The sequence below is a fragment of the Lipotes vexillifer genome, unplaced genomic scaffold (assembly GCF_000442215.2).
Source record: "Lipotes vexillifer unplaced genomic scaffold, Lipotes_vexillifer_v1.1 scaffold76, whole genome shotgun sequence".
Classification (NCBI taxonomy): domain Eukaryota; kingdom Metazoa; phylum Chordata; class Mammalia; order Artiodactyla; family Lipotidae; genus Lipotes; species Lipotes vexillifer.
This window is the reverse complement of record NW_006773751.1, coordinates 1,278,768-1,301,258: the sequence shown is the minus strand read 5'-3', so window position 1 is coordinate 1,301,258 and position 22,491 is coordinate 1,278,768. Positions and strand designations below refer to the sequence as shown.

General features: G+C 40.6%; 1 protein-coding gene across 1 annotated transcript in view; it reads right to left on the bottom strand.

Moving 5' to 3' along the window:
• STX6 (syntaxin 6) overlaps positions 1-22,491 on the bottom strand; it is a 41,000-nt gene that overhangs the window by 8,536 nt on the left and 9,973 nt on the right. The window contains exons 2-5 of the mRNA XM_007448511.1: positions 14,168-14,337; positions 12,352-12,446; positions 3,814-3,876; positions 738-863 (exon numbers count right to left, since the gene is read on the bottom strand). Coding sequence (XP_007448573.1) covers positions 738-863; positions 3,814-3,876; positions 12,352-12,446; positions 14,168-14,337 — 454 coding nt within the window. The remainder of the gene's footprint in view (positions 1-737; positions 864-3,813; positions 3,877-12,351; positions 12,447-14,167; positions 14,338-22,491) is intronic.

Here is a 22,491-nt window from a genome sequence, read left to right as displayed (position 1 = left end):
CGACTTCAGAGCCATAGTTACTTTTAACTGTGTTGCAGTCACCTCACTTTTTATTAAAAAAAAAAAGTGTGCTTGGTTAATAGCAATGTAAGTAGACAAATGGTTAAGCAGACATGCTAATAGAACAACAACAAAAGAACACATAACCTACATTGAATATATAAAACACAGTATTTAAGAACCAGTAGTTTTGATGGATAGATAATCCTCAAATCCCCAGATACTTTATTATTAGCTTCCTTTTATTAATACAACTACATATCAAAAGCAACAATACAAGGGTAATCAACCTCACTTTCCTTCTACCCCTTAACCTCCACCAAAGCAATCATTTTTATATATAATGGAACCAAAAATTTCAATGAAAAAACAAGGGCTGAATTTTTCTCGAAGTGCCTTTGTTAAAATGAACAAAAGCCGAGCACAGAAGTGGAGGCTGGGGAAGAGGCTGCTGTGTTTTTAAATCAATGGCCTCCTCTGTCAGTTTCGGGTGTCTGGTCTGCTTGTCCTAAGAAATCTAATCAAGATTGGTTCTCTGGAAACTGTCATGCTCTGAAGGACGTTTTAAACAGCCTTTCTATATGCAATCATCACACAGGTAGACTCAGGCAGCTGCAAGGCGAGCTCTGGTCCATCCTGCCTGTCATCAGCAACAAAGCCCCCGGGGTGGCAGAGGAGCGGGGAGGGAGGTACCTGGCCTCCCACCTCCCTGTGCTCAGCTGGTGGTTCTCAGGTACCTGCTGCTGTGCCTGTTGCTCCTCGATGAAATGGGAGTTGGCCAACTGGAGCTCCCGGTCAAGGCGCCCATATTTATCCATCGTTCCAGTGCTCCAGTTCTGTCCGCCACTGTCTCCTAGCAGGGCCTGCGAGAGTGGGGCAGGGGGCAGCAGGGCAGAAGAAACAAACCATTACTATCTCTGAACAACTACCCCATCACCATGGTATAAACATTTCTCCCAGTGCTCATAAGCTGGCCTCCCTGGGGTCAGCCTTTTATGTAGTGGTGTAGGGTAGTGCCTGTGGGGTACAATTTAAGGAATGCCAGGAAGGGTACTCTCTATTTCCAAGCTCTCCCAACGGGACTCACAAATGGGCTCTGTCCCATTAAAATGCCAATAAATGTCAACTTGAAATCAAAAAACACCCATCTGTGTACTGCTTTGTGGATCTAAAGGCACTTGGTCTCTGTGGGCCAGCTCTTCCTAGCACCCTTGGAAGTTCACAAGAGACCTGCTGTAGGTTCTAGTCTAACTGATTCCAGACAGCTAGAGCCCTTTCTATTTAAGTATGACCCAGGGAACTTTTGGTTCTTTGGAGGGGGAAGGAGAGAGTTCCCTAAAATGACAAGAAGCTAAGTCACAACCCCTCACACACAGAAGGCGCAAGAACCATCGATGTGTATTCAATGTAACCTACAGATAAATCCCAATGCCCTTCGGGTGAACTAAAAGGCTACAGGTTTCCCAGACAGAACTGGGGGTTGCTTCACCAGGCAGCATGGCCACAGCGGGTGCGTGACCCTGATGACCCAGGCAAGCGTTGGCCCTAGGTCAGTTCTCGACCTGGGCCCCCAGACGCCAGGGTCAGGTTTCTCAGTGTGAATTTGAGGAAGTTTGTAGCCAGAAAAGGATAAGTTTGGGAATGTCTTCCTTCCTTGAAGAGGCCAGCCAGCAATGTGAGCTGGCCCTGCCTGGAATGCCCACAAGGCTTTCTGACTTGGCCAAAGTACTGCTCAAACCAGCCCTGCACAAAGAATCAGAAGAAGCTGGCGAATAGGATTCCTCTCCCTTTTAGAGCTGTCAGATCTTCTCACCAGGTACTTTTTAGCTCTGGAATTGTTAAAAGCCTACCTGACTACTTGGTTCTGTCTGAAAAGCCCTGCCATAGCCCCTCAATGTTGAGACATTAGCCTCACCTGACGTTCAGATGTGAATTCAGTCAAATGGCCACACCTGAGGCTAAGTTCAGGGACGCTCAGGATGCATCTTAGGTTCTGATGCAGTCATGAGAAGAAAATCAGGAGGCCTGAGAGCTTCCAGCAGCCTAGGGCCTCAGTCAAGAGTCTGGATGGTAACTGTCTCTGGTATAAGGCAGACCCAAGGCTTTTTGGGGATGGCTCTGCTCCAAACTGGCTGCAGGGCTGTCAAGATTTCAAAGGTCCTGCTCGTTCTGATGCAAAGGCTCTAAGGACTCTATGGAGGATACTGGGGCCTAGTGATAATTTTTTCAAGGTCAGAGAAAGGCTACAGTGCGTCATTAGGCTACGGGCAGAGAACTGGAGCTCCCGGGGTCACAGTCAGGGCTATTTTTTCTAGCCTACCTATGGCCTACTCTTGGGTGGACATATGTCATGCTGCTGAGAGTCATCTGTGCTTTATTGTGAAGCAGTTTCGATTTCCTCAGTCTGACCTCCGGGAGTCTGGTTAGGGGGAAAGAAGACAGAGGGCCCGGAGCACCAAGGACCAGCCTGTGTGTAGGTGCCAGAGCAGGAGGTCCCAGCTAAGCAAGGAGCACCTGGTGCTAGATGAAGCATCGAGGTGGACTGTGCCTGTGTGAGTGCTTAGAGAACCCTGGCCCCGCTTTTCCTTGAAACCCTGTGACTCGGAGACATTTTACTCACCGCCCAAAACAAAATTCCCAGCCATACTTGGAAAGGCTATGTATAAACACACATTTTATTTACGTTAGTTCAAATATACTATCTAGAGAATAAAAATTCAAATAGAAGTAATAGAGGAGAGGTGTTACTATTCACTGTCGAAACAACTGATGCTTCAGGTAACTGTCACTCAACTTCTGTACGCTGAAGCAGAAACGAAAAGGGGACTCCAAAATTTGGCCAGCCTGCGGCCGTTCACTCGCTTCTCTTAAGAGTTAGTGCCAGACGGGATGGCTAGCTAATGGCTTTCCTAGCTGCACTGAGAAGAGCAAGGACAGTAAATGGGAAGGAACAAACAATGACTTGGAAAATGAGATGCAGGGAAAGGAAACAGGATTAAGTTAGGTGATATTTAGAGAGTCCTCTTCCCTTTTTCAAGCTTTTATAATACTTGTTTTCAAAATTAAGTGGGTCAAGAAACACCTACAGGTATAAAGTGAGCATTTACATCATAAACTACTGATTCCTAGTTAGTTAAAAATGCTGAGCTGATTTCTTGAGTTAACAGTCTACTAAATTCAAGGACTGGGTCTCTTGTAGCTTTTATTTTTAATTTTTATCTGGGCTTTGGTTTCTGAAATTAGGTTTCATAATTTATTTGTAATAACTTATAAAAACTGGACCTCACATCAAAAAAACAAAAGATACTTAAAATGGTGAAAGGTTTAACACATTAAATTAACACACATTTAAGTTTCCTCAAATGCTTTACATAAAATTTCAATCATTAAATGTCTAGTGAGTTCTATGCATAGGCAATGTAACAGCAGCTAGAAATAAAAAGAAAAAAGAAGAGAAAAAAGACCATGACACCATCCCTCCTAACTCACAAAGGAGCTTGAGGTCCAGCAGAGAAAGTAAGCAATTACAGCTCTTAACAGAGCGCCTGGTACACGGAATATGCGCAACAGGTGCAGAATAAATGGCCTGTGGCAAAGGCTCTAAGGTACGCAGAGGGTGCAACCGGAGCCCAGAGGAGGGAACCAGAGGGTGTGAGGGAGGGGAGCAGAGGCGAGGCTGCCTGCCAGCATCACTACGGGCTCATCACACAAGGTCGTCTGCTTGAATACATGATACACGAAGTCAGAATTTTTAAATTCCAAATATCTCTGTATTTTCTTTGATTGATACTGTATATTCTGACATTTACCCACCTGTCTATTTTTCCTTTCAGCTAATGCCTGCACAGATGAAGTTGACATCTGATCCTTCATGTCCTAATGGGATAAATAGAACACCAGAAAACAAATGAACATCCTTAAACAAAATCATCGTTAATATTTGCACACTAGCCAAATATGCATAATTTATTATTAATTTTTAAACAAAAATACAGCATTCTTTGACCTCTATTTTCAGTCTCAAAAATAAAGGAAATAAAGAGAAGGACATGCCCTTAAAAAGAAGTAACCTGGATACTAAATTTAAATATGAGGAAAGAGAAAGTACTTCCTGGGTACCTACCATAGGCCGGAAACACTGTTAAAACATGTACACATATGATCACTGACTTTCCACAATGCCCCTGTGAAGCTGGTATTACCTTCATTTTACAATTGAGGACACTAAGATCTAGAAAGACTAAGTTACTTTCTCAAGGTCACATAGCCAGTAAATGGCAACCCTGAGGTATACAAACAAAAGCTGTGTTCAAGGGCTAGCATCTTTAAGTATAATACATGTAAAAAAAACCACGTGCTTTATGATAAAGTATATTTACCATTACACGCCAGAGAATATTTTCAAATAGTGATAAGCAGGTAATGTATTTTATTTGAGTTGCGTTCATGTGAAGTATAGACTATTTCTAACAACAGTATTTTCCAGAGTGGTATCAAAAATAATTTTGTATGGAAAGAAAAATGAATTACTTAATCTAAAACAAAACACTTGGGGATTCCCTGGTGGTACAGTGGTTAAGAATCCACCTGCCAATACAGGGGACACAGGTTCGAACCCTGGTCCAGGAAGATCCCACATGCCACGGAGCAACTAAGCCCCAGTGCCACAACTACTGAGCCTGCGCTCTAGAACCCATGAGCCACAACTACTGAGCCCATGTGCCGCAACTACTGAAGCCGTGCGCCTAGAGCCCATGCTCCACAACAAGAGAAGCCACCACAATGAGAAGCCCGCACACCACAACGAAGAGTAGTCCCTGCTCACTGCAACTAGAGAAAGCCCGCGTACAGCAACGAAGACCCAATGCAGCCAATAATTTTAAAAATAAAATAAAACGCTTTATTAAATATGAGCCATTTGCATCATATTTAACTACAACCCAATATACTTTAAAATGATTTCAGCTGAGTACATGATTATTATAATACAATTTTTCTTGGGAAAAAAAAGGATGCCAAAATACTTTATAATTTCCTGTTGGCAAGTGGGCTATTTTAGAGGTGCAAATGTTGAAGTATTAGGCTTTAAAAAACTTCTTCCAAGACCCACGACAAGTGAATGGTAGAGGAGACAGTGCCACAGCTTTCCTGATTCCTACTATGAGAAGTCTGAATGACAACCACCTTGCTGCAACCTTCAAACTGCCCGATCCCTCGCTCAGCAAATACCGACTGATGCCCAGTGTGTGCCAGAGCACAGCAGTGACGATACAGACAGTGTCCTTGCCTGACGGAGCTCACGTCATGGTGGACAAGAGGCAAAGAGCAGTCACACACACACTTCAACAGGGTGACTAGCATTTTGGGAAGGAAGGGAGTCAACGGGGCTGAAATCCAGTGGGTGAACGCCACTTTAGAAAGATGGGGGTGACACCTAATCGAGACCTGAGGGCCGAGAATGAGCCCACCACAGAAGGAGCAAGGGCAGAGAATTCCAGGCAGAGGAAACAGCAAGCACAAAAGCCTGGAGGCAGGAAAGGCTCAATGCTTTAGCTTTTGAGAAGGAAGGCCCAATTGTCTGAAGGAGCCACTGTGTGCTGGGTGTCGGAGGGAGGGTGTAAGACAAGTCTGGCCAAAACACGCAGGGCCTTCAGGCTGCTTAGATTTTATTCTGAGGCAGTGGTTGGCAAACTTTTTCTGTAAAGGAGTAGATATTAAATATTCAGCCTTTGTCACATTTTTTTTTTTAACCACCCTTTAAAAAATGTAAAACCATTCTTAGATCTCATAGGCCACAGACTGTAGGCCCCTGCTCTAAGGCAACGGAAAGCACTTAAAATATTTTGAGCAGGGCCATGGAGTACTCTGGTTCATGTTTTAAAAGATCACTTTGGTTATTCTGTGGGGAAAATGTTGGCAATTAAGCAAAGCAGAAGTAAAGAGATCATTTTACTGCCACACATTAAAGTGCTGCCCACGATGGGAAAGGGTGCCTCTAGGAACAAGTGCCCTGACGTTGGGGGCCTTTAACAAGAGGGTATGTGAGCCTTTGGAAATGACACTGGGCAAGTAGGGTGTCGTTCACCCACTGGATTTCTGAGGGTGCTCTACCTGGGGTCCAGTTGACCCATAAATTCTAAATTTTATCTGTTCACAAACCTCAAAAGAAAAAAGAAATTATAAGAATGCCACCCACAGAAACAGAAAAATTTACTTAGTAAAAAAAGTATTCACCATAAAAATGGAGGTATTGGTACGTTTAAAACAAGGGAAACTTAGTGATATAAGCCATGTTTCTTAAATGTTTGAGATCTACCTGAGTCAGTCACCTGAGGTGCTATTAAAAATGCAGGTCCCTGGACCCCACCCAGCCCTACTAAGTCAGACTCTAAGGAACAGTTTAACAAGTCTCCCAGGTGAGAAGCTGTTTGAGAAGCTCGGATCCCCACAAATTCTAGAAGCCTTCAAAAGAGACCATTATGCTGTTATCTCCTGGACTGCAGGATTCCTTTTCTAATTATCAATTAAATTGGAGTTTAAGATGATATTCTGATATTCAAACAATATGAATAGTACAATCCCATTTATTTAATATATATTAATAACTACCCAAAGCAAATATCTGAATTGTTCACTGGTGGGATAATATATGCTTTTTTTTAATGCATTTAATACATTTTACGGTAGCCTTTTTAAAAATAATGGACATTACTTGCATAATAAAAATATCAGCCCACATGTATGGAAAAAGTGACTTTAAAGTTCCAGTTGAACTTTGAACACTGTCTGTAGAATGTGCTTTTGCTGTTAGAAGGTAGGACAGTGAGGGGGGCAGTAATGACTGTAAAAGCACACAAGGGGGCTTCTGGGGGGTGCTGGGAATGCTCTGGAATGCTTCTGGGTCTGCTTCCATGGTTGTGATCAGTTTATAAACTCTTTAAACTGTACATTTGGGGTACATGCACTTTTCTATACTATTATAACTTAATAAAAATGTTTAAAAGAAAATACTGCTCTTGAACAATGGCTGGAAGGTAAACTAGACCAACCCTTTGAAAATAAATTTGGCATTTTGTATTAAGAGCTTTGATATTTGTAACAAATATCCACTGCCTTGACCCAGTAATTCTAACAGGATTTATTTTAAGGAAACGATAGAAAATATATACTGAAACAGATATGCAAAGATGTAAACTGCAGTGTTATTTACAATATGAAAGAAAAGTAGAAATAAGCATCATATCCAAACAAGAGAATAGTAACTTACAGTAAACCTATACACAATATAATATCATGTACTAGACATTACACTTAGGAAGAGAGTTCGGTGAACAGACAATTCACAGAAAAACACAAATGATCAAACATGAAAAGATGCACTAACCCATTAATAATCAAAGAAGTGAAAGTTAAGAGATATGTTTCCCAGTTAGATTGGGAAAGATGAAAAAGATGAACACTACTTAGTGTTGATATAGGTATTAAGGAACACGGAATCTACACTCTGCTTTTAGAAATATCATTGATAAGGTCTCTTTGCAGGATACTTTGAAAATATTAACCAATGTTTTAAATGTGCATTTTCATTGAACTTTTTAGTACTTAAATATTCAGGATATGCTCACAAAGATGGTTCCTGAAGTAAGATTTGCAATTGCCAAAAATTAACAACCACCTAATATCTACCAATAGGGTCAATGATCAAACAGATCATAATAGAACCAGATTAGAGAAGAGGTTAAGAGCATAGTCTTTCATGTCAAAGACCTGGGTTCAAGCTTAGTTATGCTTTTTCGTAACTATGCAAAGTTGCGCAAATTACTCAATTTTTCTAAGTGCCTGTTTCTTCTGTGTAATATTTTATAGGGTCATTGTGGGGATTGATAAAGTATGCAACCATTAAAAAGGATAATCGAAATCTACTCTATCCAATAGCTATTAGCCAATTACGGTTACGTATTGATCTCATGAAATGAAGTCAGTGCAACTGAGGAATTAAATTTTTAATTTTATTTAATTTTAATTAATTTAGATTTAAATTCAATTACTGGAAAACTTTCACATGTCTGGAAAATACTTGGTGTGCAAACCAACCTTTTCAACTGTATTATAAACTCTAAATGTGATGAAGCATCCCCAATGAAAAGTTCACTTCTGAATTGAGATATCCTTAAGTGTAAAATATATGCCAGACTTAGAAGTTTGAGTAAAAAAAAGTTTTAAAAATTTAACAAAAAATCTCTATTACTTTTATATTGATTATACGTTTAAATAATAATCTTCTGGATATACTAAGTTAAAAAATACATTAAGTTCACTGTTTCTTTTTACTTTTAAAGTATGACTACTAGAAAATTAAAGATAGCTTGCATTTTAGTATTTCTATTGGACAGCACTGGTCTAGATATATCTGTACTGATATAAGACTATGTCCACAGTATTTTTTCATAGAAAAAAATTACAGACTAATGTCATTTCTTTTAAAAGTGTATTTCAATGTCTATAAAATGGCTAGAAAAAATACTTAAAATTGTGATTTTTTTTAGGGAGTGGAATTACAGAATGGAGAGGCATTTCACCTTAATCAAAATTATCTGCGGGGCTTCCCTGGTGACGCAGTGGTTGAGAGTCCGCCTGCTGATGCAGGGGACACGGGTTCGTGCCCCGGTCTGGGAAGATCCCACATGCCGCGAAGCGGCTGGGCCCGTGAGCCATGGCCGCTGAGCCTGCGCATCCGGAGCCTGTGCTCCGCAACGGGAGAGGCCACAACAGTGAGAGGCCCGCATACCGCAAAAAAAAAAAAATTATCTGCATTTTAAAAATAGTATGAATTACTTTTAATTTTAAAAATTAAAATAAAAAATGCTTATGACTGCATAACAGTATGATCACAACTATGTAAAAAACAACAAAGTTTTGTGTTTACGTTTCTTATTTTGAGTTTAGATTTTTCTATTTTTTCCTCTTGTAAAATTTTTCTAATTTTCTTTGAAATGAGCACGCGTTACTTTAATGAAATACACGGTTTAAAGTTCCAGTTTTAAAATTTTCTGTTTAATAAAATATGTGTGTGTGGGTATATGTTAGCTCTGATGGTCAGTGAACTCAACAGCTGTGTGGTGCGCATCCTGTTTGGGGCCATGGCAGATGGTAAAGAGCTATGGCTTTCACTTTCAGGATGGCACTTTTTTTATGTAGTATAAAAGTTGCCAGATACCATACCACAGATTACCTTCTTATTAGGATATGGAATTTTAAACTATGTCACTAAACAGTTTTGAGCATTTTTTAACCACCTGTCATGCCAAAAACATAATTACTCATCTTTAAAAAAACAAAACAAAACAGTTATTTGTTGTTGTTTTGGCCACGCTGCGCAGCTTGTGGGTAGTTCCCCGACCAGGGATCGAACCCGGGCCCTTGGCAGTGACAGCGTGGAGTCCTAACCACTGGACAGCCAGGGAATTTCCTCATCTTCTTTCTAATACAAGAAGTTTAGAACAAGCAGTCAAGACAGCAGTTAGTACCGATAAAAAATGGTTCACCTGCCAAAAGAACAACAACAGTCCCGGTTGTTTATGCTCCTATTCCCATTTTATGCCATCTTCCAAGCTGAGTGAACGGCACACTACAAATCCCAGTGCTTCCCACTCAGAGGAGTCACATCCCAGTGTCATTTGTAACCACAGAGTATGACTCACCCTTTTTGATTAACCAAAGCCATTTCTATCTTGACTTATAACTGATTACCAGTTATAGTAGTTTTAAAACCTCTTGGGTTTTAAGAGGTTGGATTTTGGGGAGGTGGTGCTGTAAGTTCTGACTGCCTTTGAAAGTTTAAACAAAGTTGGAGAATGTTAGTGAGGATCATTTAATTGATAAAACTGAGATCCAGAGAGGCTAAATGACTTGCCACGCTGAAAAGTTATTAAGGTCTCAGCTGAGCCTAGAACTCGGGTCTCCTCACCTCTCTCACTGTTCTGCCATTCACTGCAAAACCTTTCACTACTAAATTAACCCAACATCACTTCTGCAATAGATTTCCATAACACGAACATCTCACAAGCGAAAACTCTGATGTATACATGACTCCACAAACGTAAAAATGGTGACCTCAAAAATACCAAGGTTATATAAACAAAAACAAGAATGTTTTGCTTTCTCTAGTAAAAACTGCCATCAAAACTTAATAAAAAACTGCACAAACTTAAAAGACGTTTTGAAAAACATATACAAAACTTTTTAAACAAAAATGACTTATTAAAAAACAAAAACAGTGGACACTGAGAAGATAAACAAAAATAACTTATTAAAAAGCAAAAACAGTGGACGTTAATTGAGAACAAACACAAGAGAAAGATTTAGTTCTTCAGGTAGAACAGCAACAAAAGATGTATAATGCCCTAAGAAGGGGAAAGCACAATTGGCATACACTGTGGATCAAAAGGTATTCCTTTAAGCAACTAAATGAAAACCCACTGATAATGGTAACAGGAGCTTACATAAACTTGTGACGTACAAATTCCTAATCTGGGCTTGGTCTTGTGTTTCATTTCCCAAAATTGCTAACTCTCTGATCCCACACTATCAATGTCCTCCAAGTGGAACCCAGAGAGTTCTGGATACAAATACTGTTCAGCTGTATGCAATAATATTGAATCAACACAATGCTTTTTTTTAAAAAAAGCAATCAAGTTAGCATCAATTACTACTTCTCTTCTACAAAACCTCAATTAGAATTTATTAAAATCAGATGAGCAAAAACTCAGTTAGGTACCATTAACCCATCACCAGCAAATAGTAACAGCTTTCAAAAAGGAGTAATAAATTAGAAGAATGATTAAAAACTCTGAACCATTCAGTTGGGTCACACAGCTGAGTACAGTTTAGATCTCAACTATAAAAGGACTGCAACATTATGAAGTATGGACTTGATTTAGAATACTTCTTTCAAAGAACGTATTATAAAATGAACTTTGGATTATACTTCCAATTACACCAACTCACTTAACTTTTACTTTGTTGACCTCTGAATTTCAATGTGCAGTATTTACAAGTACTACCTTGCAGAAAAACAAATATAATGATTAAAGTCAAGAATATACGCTTCACTGCAAGGCACCATTTAAATACCAACATCTACAGAAGTCATTTTCAGAAAAATCTATCACAAAAAATTTAAAAAGCACACACTACATTTATAAAATAAGGAGTTGGGAAATTATTTACCTTACCAAAAAAAATACATCACCCAACAACAGGGCTTCCTTATCAGAATAGCCTCTGAACTGGCTAGAGACTAGGAGTGTCTAATCCAAATGTTCATTGTATAGATGGGGCACCTAGGTCTAAAAAGGTTACTGCCCCCATTACAATGTGGGTTTATTTCTAAACAATTTAGGTACATGGATACAGAAAGGCAACTAATGAGTAAAGGAACAAGAATATTTAAAGTGCAGTGATAACCTACCATCTGAAATAATTTCAAAAGGAAATCACATGACATGGAGTCTTTGGCAAGCACACACCAAGGTTCCCGCCTAAGATGACTCTTAAAAAGCCATATGTTAGCACTGGTATGATCCCAAGTCTTTTTATTCAAGGAAGCTGCTTTCTAGTACATATGTTAAAGACAGGTGGTTCTCCTACATCTAGTTATGCTAATCAACTGGCTTAGCCATATAGTTTCAAAATACAAACATATCTTAACGATACAAGATTTCACTGAAATGCTATTTTCTCTTAGGTTTTTTTAATAATAGGTTATTATCTAAATAATTTGAGACTGAAGATTTGTTCCCTTGGATTGATTTTTTACACGCTGATAGATGCTTGCTTGCTCTGGATAACTCCCGAAAGGCTGTCAAGCAGTTGTATATGGAAATGTCAGTAAATGGGTTGCAAGAGTTCCAGAAGCAATTCAGATGGTGGAAGAGGCCGCCATCCAAACCCAGTAAGAGTACCCTTCACAATGCAAAGGGATTACCAATCAATCAGGAAAGCAAATGGTTTCTACAATAGCAGTTCTTCTTTTTGTCTAGAAATACAGTATACTAAGAAAAAAAGAGGAAAAAAGATAACTGGTTTGGAGGAATGAGAGGTATGGACAGGAAGATTACAGCAACCTTCCCAAAGCCAGCAGCCTACTCTCTCATTTTTGCTCTGAGAAAAAAGCCTGACCGATACTAAAAACAGATTTCTTTTCAATCAGAGAAATATGTAGAAAACTGGCATTTAATTCATATTAAAAAGGAGTTTCAGAGTTGACCTATTAGTTTAAATTAAAGGGAAGAGTTCAGAGAAGTCTGGCTATTTCTTGCACAAATAACACAGTAAGATCACATCCCTTACCCTGACGACTTGCCGAGTACTTGTGATGAAAGCTTTTCTTATACTCAATTCGGTTGCATCGAGGTTGAATTTCCTAGGATTTGCTTCGACTATGCGTGGGTCAAAAAGTCAAGGTAAAGCAATTTCATCATCGAAAACCTAACAACCAACATCATGTGAAACCACAGAATCTCTCACAGCAATAAAATCTGGCCCAGCGTTTCTGAACACAGAGTCAACTTGACACTAATCATTCTCAAACTTTCTCTGCCCACAGCTAGATGAGGATCCTTGTGCCCCGAGGCAGAGATGACCTGCCTGGGTTCACTGCAAACCCATGGGTGTCTGACCACAGCTGAGCTGGGCTCTTCCAGATGCCTGCCAGCACTTTTTTGACTCCAGATCACCTCTCCCAGGACAGCTTTTGTCCTGGAAAACAGCAAGCTGTTTTCATTTACCATTCCAACTCATTCCACTTCTGTCAAGAAGCTAACTCTGCTTCTTAACCTAGAGATCGAGGCTTCTTTTGTGAAGCTTTCCTGCTCTCCTCACCCCCAGCTTGGTTCTGCTGCCCCGTGTCACTCACGTGGCTCTCTGTACTTATCTCTTATCATCTGCAAGTATACACTTGTGCCAATATTTGACTGTCTGTTTCTCCCACCCCCAAGTCCCTCTATACTCCCATGGTAAATTCTACAAGGGTTGGTATAGTTTTGCTTATCAATCCAATCTCAGTAACTAACAAAATGTCCAGCACATAGCACACTCAATAACTACTGCTGAATGACGAATATCTATTAAAACTTTTGTCCTCTTATCTCACAATTTCTCTATCTCCCCCAATCTTTTTCTCATCCCTCCTACCTCGAGGGAAGACATATCTCCCTGCAACTGTGCTTTTGCTCCCACTCCCTCACATATTTTGTTCCACTAGTTTTAGAGAACACATTTGTCTTTTAATAATTTAAAAGGTGCCCCGGGGTCACTGTGATTAATAGAAATTATGGACTCCACACATCAACTGCATGTGAACCTGTATGCTGACTACAGAGTGATCCTGACAAAAGCTAGTTTCCTTTATGTTTTGCCACACTTGGAAAAAAACAAAACAGAACTCAAAACATGCAAATGGCATATCTTCAATCTAAAGTTCTGATTAAATGGGATTTTTCCAGTTAAAAGAAAGGCCATATAATCCAGCTTTTACCATTCCCTGGTTCATCAGTCAGATCAGTGGACTTATTTAACATCGATAGCGTGACTTAGCAATAATAGATCTGCTTTAGTAAATGCAGTTTCATGGTACAAGATGCCTCTCTAATGGACACTGGCATTGAACAGGAAAAAGTCTAGAGAAGGATCTTTTTTTGATTTCTAATTACCAATGTATAACACTAGTCTGTATACACCTCTCTGAAATAATGACAGCTAACACTTTCATAGAATTTCACTGTGTGTCAGACACCATTCTAAGCTCTTTACCTAATAAACTTTGAACAACCCTATGAGCTGGGTACAACTGTTATCCTAACGTTCCACTGAAGAGCAATGTGCCCAAAGTCACAGTAACTGGCAGAGCCAGGACTTGAACACCCAGTCTGACTCCAGTCTGACTCCAAGCTCAAAATCACTGCACTATGCCACCTTCACGTTGCAGGATTTGACTACTCTACCTTAGATTACTGGTCAACGATTTTAAGTGTGTCATGGTACGAATAAGGGCAACATCAATCAACGATAAAAGGCAATATCTAATCTATGTACTTGAGACATCTAGATGAAACTTGTCCATCTGTCTGCTTGCCTCACGTGGCACAGACACTGCACAAAAGGATATTGATGGTTTCGTCAAGGTCCTCTAGATCCCACTCTATGCTCCGGAGGTTGTTTCTCAGCTCGTTGGTGGTCCAGTCGATTTCTTCCCTCGTGGCTGTGGATGGGTCCTGGAGGAGCTCTGTCCATCTCTGAAACAATCCCTGTGCAGTGTTGACTGCTTTCTGTACCTCTCTGTATTCAGGTGAAGGGAAAGGAGAGATATGAGACAGCATGTTCCACGAGCAACTTATAAGACTTAGGTGAACCTTTACGATCAGACACCATCCTCAGCAACCACCATTCCCCAAAGTGTTTTTTTTTTTTTTTTTTTTTCTTGCGTTATGCGGGCCTCTCACTGTTGTGGCCTCTCCCATTTGCGGAGCACAGGCTCCAGACGCGCAGGCTCAGCGGCCATGGCTCACGGGCCCAGCCGCTCCGCGGCATGTGGGATCCTCCCGAAACGGGGCACGAACCCGCGTCTCCTGCATCGGCAGGCGGACTCTCAAGCACTGCGCCACCAGGGAAGCCCCCCCAAAGTGTTTTTAAGTTGTTACAGAAGGCTCTTCATGGACAAATATCAAAGTTCAAAACTTTAAAATAATAGGCTGAGTATTATGTTCTCAGCTGATTTCAAAATAAAACAGCCACTACTTAAGCAGCTATAATTACCAAGTTTGTTTGTGAAGGACAAAATTTAATTTTTCTATCGGACTGTACTTAAAAGTAGTCTAAGACGCTATAATATAAATTAACTAAAGGGCCGTTAACATTCACACATGTTGCCAGTTGGAGTGAAGTGATTTATATTCAGAAGAAAAGGTTCTAAAACAACGTTCCTTTTCTTGGGGAGGTTCATGTGGAAGAGGGGTAAAAAAGGACAGAAGGAAGGGTTACTCTTACACAGCTAGTCTTTTAGAAGGCAAGTATTTTAATCTGAGACATTTTAAAATCCAACATCTCATTAGAAGATTCCTAAATATTATTAGCTTTAAATTTATCTACTTTCCTGGATTAAGCAACTCTGTACAGCACATTAGTGTGTTTCATGTTTAGGGAGTGAGACCAGGCCATTAAGAGCTATGGCCCATTTTGCTTTTAGATTAGATACAGTCACAAGGTCTTAAAAACTCCTCCCCTGCCCCTGCCATTGGGCCAGTATCCACCATTTAAATTTTATAATCTAACACTACCACATATAAAAGCCAAAAAGGACTCATTTTATAATCATGGTGTCTTGTGTACAAAGATTATAATCTTCATGCTCCTAAACTAAGAGATCTGTTTGGATCCTTCTCTGATTTCTTAACCAATTCTTCTGGGTGTTCAATCAGTGTGTTCGTTATCTATTGCTTTAAAACAGAAATTGCACGCATCCTATTCCCTCTGACATTTCAAGTACCAGAGGAGACAGCACTAACAAAATGAAGAAAGGTGCCTTACGATATCTTGGACTGTGAATACTGATGACAGCTAAAAAGCTGAATGTTAAATAGAGAATAAAGCCATGGGGCCCAGCTGAATAAATCACTGAGCTACGCGGCCAACAATGAATCTACCAAGGTTATGTTCATAACCAGTTCATGGGTTAGGCAAGTCCCCTCATTTTTCCTCTCCCATCAGTCTTATGCTTTTAGCGTTAAAGAGAAACTATATTTGAGACAAAAAGAGGAAGGACTAAGTAAGTGAGATGTCAATCTGCTATTTTTACTCTTTACTGAGGTTTCTGGCTGATTTGGTAAAAAAAGAGGTATACATTTTGCCATAATATGAAGTATTTGGTTTATTTGTAAGTGTTGAATATGCTCTATGACAACAGAAGACAGAGTTAAAAAGGTATCTAAAATGATATCTCACTCTAAAGAATATGAAAATTATCAGTTCTGTAAAGGAAATTTGAATTCCTTTTTGAGGATTAGAAGCCTCAGGCTAGGGCATACCACGTTCTCCACACCAGTAGACAACTAGGATGCCAGAATTAAAAACTCTTAAGCAGTGATCTGTAAACTCTTTTGGTCTCAGGGCTCTTTTGCACTTTTCAAAATTACTGAAGACTCCAAAGAACTCAGATTAATGTGGACTCTATCTATTGCCACTTACTGTATTAGAAATTCAAACAGATATTTTAAAATATTTACCAATTAATCAAACATAATGATGAAATTAGGATATGCTAATGTTTTCACCAAAAATTTCTAAAACAACAATATCTAGTAAGAAGAGTGGCACTGATTCACATTTTTGCAAATCTCTTTAATATCTGGTTTAACAGGAGACAGGTGGATTCTCACACCTGCTTCTACATTCAGTCTGTTGACATACATCTTGGTTGAAATATATGATGGAAATCCAGCCTCATACAGATAGGGAGCTGGAAAAGGGAGGAGTATTTTAATAGTCTTTCCAGATAATTGTGGATATTCTTTCTTTACACAATACAAAAACTCGACAAGTGGCAGTTTCTTAAAGGTTAGCTGAAACTAACCAAAGACATTGTATATTCTCATACATTACAACCCACTGCTCCATCTTGTATTGCGAATGGATGTTTTACCCACATATGATTTTACAGCATCATGTACTGGTCATTTGTAAAGTATTAGTTTACTGAGCATCAAAGATCTTCCAAATGCTGACTCATTTCATTATACAATATCCAAAATCATATAATAATATCACCACCAATTCCATCAGAAAAACTTACTGGGAATCTGTAAGATGACAGCAGTTGATACGAGCTTTCCAAAATTCTATTTTTTAAAAAAAGGCTCTAATTTCGTCATCCACAAAAATACTGTCAGTTGTCTTCCGAGAAGTGACAGGTTCACCTCATTCATTTTTGAGAAAATCTCAAGTTTTTTTAAGATAATTTTGAGATTTGTGAACATATGCAAATCTCAATAACCAGTTTGCGAGTTATTCTTTGAAGAAAAAATAAGATTCTGTGGAGGAAAAAACGAGCTATTTCAGCTCACAGCTGGATGACAGAAGTGCTTTCCCTGGAGTCACCATCTTAGCTCACAATACAGCCAAAGTGTTTCATGCACTCTCTCATTTCGTCACACAGAGTATCAAAACGTGTACTAAGGCTGGGAGAAAACATTTGTGCATTACATGTCTGATTAATGACTTGTATCTACAATATATTTAAAAAAAAGAAAAACTCTCAGGGCTTCCCTGGTGGCGCAGTGGTTGAGAGTCCGCCTGCCGATGCAGAGGACATGGGTTCATGCCCTGGTCTGGGAAGATCCCACATGCCGCGGAGCAGCTGAGCCCGTGAGCCATGGCCGCTGAGCCTGCGCGTCCAGAGCCTGTGCTCCACTACGGGAGAGGCCACAACAGTGAGAGGCCCACGTACCACAAAAAAAAAAAAATTTTTAAATAGACAAAAGATCTGAACAGTCACTTCACCAGAGACGACATACAAATGACAACTAGCACATGAAAAGATACCTAATATCATTAGTCATCAGAAAAATGCAAAGTAAATCCACAATAAGATACCACTACAAACTTAGAATGGCTTCACACAACTAACCAACCAATTGACAATGCCAAGTGCTGACCAGGTGGTGGAGTAACTGGAACTCTCATTCATTACTGGTGGAAATGCAAAACTGTACAGCTACTTTGGAAACCAGTGTGGCTGTTTCTTAAAATTAAACATACAGGGGCTTCCCTGGTGGCGCAGTGGTTAAGAATCCTCCTGCCAGTGCAGGAGACACAGGTTCAAGCCCTGGTCCAGGAAGATCCCACGTGCCGCGGAGCAACTAAGCCCGTGCGCCACAACTACTGAAGCCCACACACCTAGAGCCCGTGCTCCACAACAAGCCACCACGATAAGAAGCCCAAAATATCTGTTTGAATTTCTAATACAGTAAGTGGCAATAGATAGAGTCCACATTAATCTGAGTTCTTTGGAGTCTTCAGTAATTTTGAAAAGTGCAAAAGAGCCCTGAGACCAAAAAAGTTTATGGATCACTGCTTAAGAGTTTAATTCCGGTAGCCCCTGCTTGCAGCAACTGGAGAAGGCCCGCGTGCAGCAACGAAGACCCAACGCAGCCAAAAAATAAAATAAATTTAACAAAAAAAAAAAAACATGCAAAACATACACTTACCATTATGATCCAACAACCCCACTTCAAGGTGATACAAAAACACACAGGTTCATACAACAACCTGCAAATTCTTATAGTAGCTTTAGTCGTAACAGCCAAAAATTGAAAACAACCCGAATGTCCTTGAACTAAGGAATGGACAAACTGTGGTACATCTGAACAATGGAATACTACTCAGCAATAAAAAGAAACAAACCACAAATACATGCAACAATATGGACAAATCTCAAATGCATTATGCAAAATGTAAGAAGTTAGACTCAGAAGGCCACACACTGTATGATTTCATTTCTGTAACATTCTGGAGAAGGCAGAACTATAGGGACAGAAAATAGATCAGTAGTTGCCAGATGCTGGGCATGGGGGAAGGGGGACACAGAAACTTTTAGGGGTGATGGATCTGTCCTGCAACTTATTTGTGGAGGTGGTCATTACTGACTATACGCATTTGTCAAATTTCACAGAAGTATACACTAAAAAGGGTCAATTTTACTGTAGGTAAATTATAACTTTTAAAAAATGAGGAAAGGTGTTCTTGGGACTCAAGATTTGATACTTTTTTTTTTTTTTACTGTTTCATGAAGAACATTCTTGAAGGAATATGATTCTCATTTTTCTTTTTCACTGTGAGGGAGGAATACAATGACTACTAGTACAGTTTGGTGCCACTGCTTTGATTTAGGCTAAGGCACCAGCAGTTTGCACCATCAGTGTTATTGTCAACATGATGAAAAAAAGCAAATAACATCTGAGTAGTATCATGAAAAGCAGTTTAAGCTGAGGGGCTCTTCTATGAAAGGATCTTGAGACCCCCTTGGGATCCAAGGGCCACACTTTCAGACTTGAGGAGGAGGAGGGGCAGGTGGGTAGATTCAATTCTTACAGCACAGAGTGAAATCAAGGAGTCCTTAAGCATGCAAGAACTTGTGCATGTCCTAAAGAAGAAATGAAAGAAATGGCAGGAATTAGAAAAATGCTGCAAAGCATTCCCAGGAAGACATTCAAAACCCAACAGGCCTGGCCAGTGACCTGGCTTATTCCACTCTCAATCTCTTATTTTTAAAAGAGGTTTCATTTTTAGTTTTCATGTAATAGCATAGACATGAGAAAATCAAAGTAGTCTTAGTTTACATTTCTAAGATACGTTTTAAGGGATCACAAAGGTGGGAACTGTCAGCAATGGTTCAGATCTTGAAAAGCCAGAACATGCAGTGTGTCAAGGAATCCTATCTTAAAAGCAACTAACGGGATCCCTCAAAGTTTAAAACATCTCCCAATTTTTCTTCTTCCAATATCAACTCAGCATAGCATTACCCTGAAAAAGAAGGCATGAATGAAGAGAAAACGTGTGTCACAAACAAAACCTATTTTTAAGCCAAATATTAATGGTAACCGGAATATACCAAAGAACTTAGAATTTCTGAATAGTTTCAAGAAATACAAGACACAATGTAATAATGTACAAGACTCTACCTAGTGAGACAACCTGCTCAATTCATAACTATTTGTAAATATCTGGGACTAAATATTTAGAATCACCTGTCATTCCAAGTAAATGGATGAATAGGACAGAGGAGTATATAACCACGACAGCTGTTTGATATTTGTGAGGGTTTCAAGAGAGAAAAGCTGGTGGAATTTCCTTCACCTACTTTCTCAGGAAAGGTAAGGGAGTTGTTTCTGCACGAACTGGCTAGTTAGGCACTTCCCACACAGGCATGCCCAGCATCATCTACTCCATAGTTAGTGCTCACCACACAGTGAGCCCATGTGAGCATGCTGCATGCTGTGGCAGCGCTGCAGCTGCCGACTCCTTAGTCAACAGTGATCCACTTTCATCTGTGCTCTCCAGAAAGGTCAAAATCACAAGATATTGCCTCTGTTTCCTGTAGAGTTAGGTGCAGCTCTTTTCAGGTTTTTCTTCCAAGTGTGTAATGGGAATGATTAAAGTCTGACACTCACAACTTTCTATGAGGGGTCATGTATACCTTGAACTTTTGGAGCTCTTCAGTTTAGCAATCTTCTTGGTAAATAATAATCTGCTCATAGACAGCTTTGGGTATCATGTCTGACACCATCTCACCAAAAACTTGCTAATTGCTTTCCTAGGAATTACAGGTTTATTTTAGCTCCTGATCCAGAGAAATCTTTCAATCCATTGAAGGAGAGAGATGGCTATCTCCTACAACAGTCAAGCAGATGTTCTGCTCCTATATCTGTTGCAGATGCTTCCAAAGTCAGTTTTGTCTTACACGTTTCATGAGTAACAAGAGTCACAGCGAAATACTACATGCTTCCAAAGTCAGTTTTGTCTTACACGTTTCATGAGTAACAAGAGTCACAGCGTTGGAAATACTACAAATGAGCCTCTTCCCCTTGCTGTCCACCAAACGGCCCATCAAAATGATGGGACCCATCATATCCTCATGGATATGAACTCCTTATGACCACCAGAATGAAGGTCCTTCACTGCAAGCCATGCCAGTGCCCATGGGACCACCTGTAACACAGAGCTTCCTTCCCAGTAAGCAACTGTCAAAAATGAAAACACAGTCCACATCTCTGAAGAATGTTATCTTTCAGGCAAAAATAAAGCTTTCATCTAAGCTTTCAAAACCAGATTCTTCCATTCCTTATAAATAAAGAGTTGACACTGGCAGGACTAACCAATCCAGTTTTGTTTTTTGCCATGCCATGTGGCATCTGAGTTCCCCGACCAGGAATCGAACCCGCATCCTCTGCATTGGAAGCACGGAATCTTAACCACTGGACCACCACGGAAGTCCCCCAGTTTGTTTGGGTTTTTTTGCGGTACGCGGGCCTCTCACTGTTGTGGCCTCTCCCGTTGCGGAGCACAGGCTCTGGACGCGCAGGCTCAGCGGCCATGGCTCATGGGCCCAGCTGCTCCGCAGCATGTGGGATCATCCCAGACCGGGGCATGAACCCGTGTCCCCTGCATCGGCAGGCGGACTCTCAACCATTGCACCAGGGAGGCCCCCCAAGTTTGTTTTTGAAGCCAGCCCAGCACTAACCCCTGGTCACTGCTAGTTGAGCCCCTGCCATATAACATTCCAGTCTGTTCCACCATAGTAAAAAGGCTCACCATCCCAACCAACCCTTAGGGCTTCAGGCAATACATCCAGATGTCCATAAAATAATTTCTTATCTGGATCTCACTAAATTTGTTGGTAAGATGGGAGGAAGTATTTTAGCCATTAGGGAGCTTTTGTTTCCCGGAATCTGTCATTCAACTGGGCCAACGAATTGCAGGATAACCATAGCTGCAGCCTCCATCAGCCTTTTGATTTCTCCTTTCTTCTTTGACCATGCTAATAGGCTCTGAACTGGCATCCATTCCAGTTACTGTGGTTGTATAACAGTTACCCCAAAACTTAATGGCATCAAACGACCATTTCTTATGGGGAGTCTGTGGGTCAGGAATTCACGCCGAACGCAGAAGAGATGGCTTGTCCCCGCTCCACAATGTCTGGGGCCTCAGCTGAAAGACTGCCAGGCTGGGGCTGCAGAAGCAGGTGCTGCTCCTCGGTAGTATCTCTGTGTCTGCATAGTCTCTCCACATGCGTGCTCCAGCAGAGTGGCTTCAGTAGAGCTGGACTTGTGTCCCAAGTCAGAAAGATGCAGGTGAAAGCTGGATTGGTTGGTTGGCTTTTGTGACGAAAGCTTCAGGAGTCAAGCAGTGTCATTTCTGCCTCATTCTGTCAGTCGAGGCAGTTACAAAGGTCTGCCTGGGTTCAAAGAAAAGGAATGAGGACCCCAGCTTGATAGAAGAATGCCAGCTTCACAAGTTAAGAAAAGCAAATAGGACAGGATATATATTGGGGTGGCCGCCTTTGGAAAAACACAATAAGCCACAACACCTATACCTGGGGCAGCACCCATCCTGCATGTCTCTTTACAGTGGGGTCCCTGTTTCATCAACACCCTGAGAGGCTAGTGAAGGCAGATGGTTTCCACTATACTAATGAAACCTGCAAAACCTAGGCTGGGCAAACCTCTGCAACCCTATCACCCTTCTACCCCATATCCCCCCAACCTGTTCTACCACCAACCCCTTGGGCTAGGTGAGAAGCTCTCTTTACTGCTTGCCTTCCACACTCACATCGTTTGTATTTAAGGGGAAAAACCCACATACCCTGCACCTGACCTTACTGCCATTTCCAAATTCAACTTCACTGTGATAATATCTTTCGCAATAATTCTCCTGTAGGGA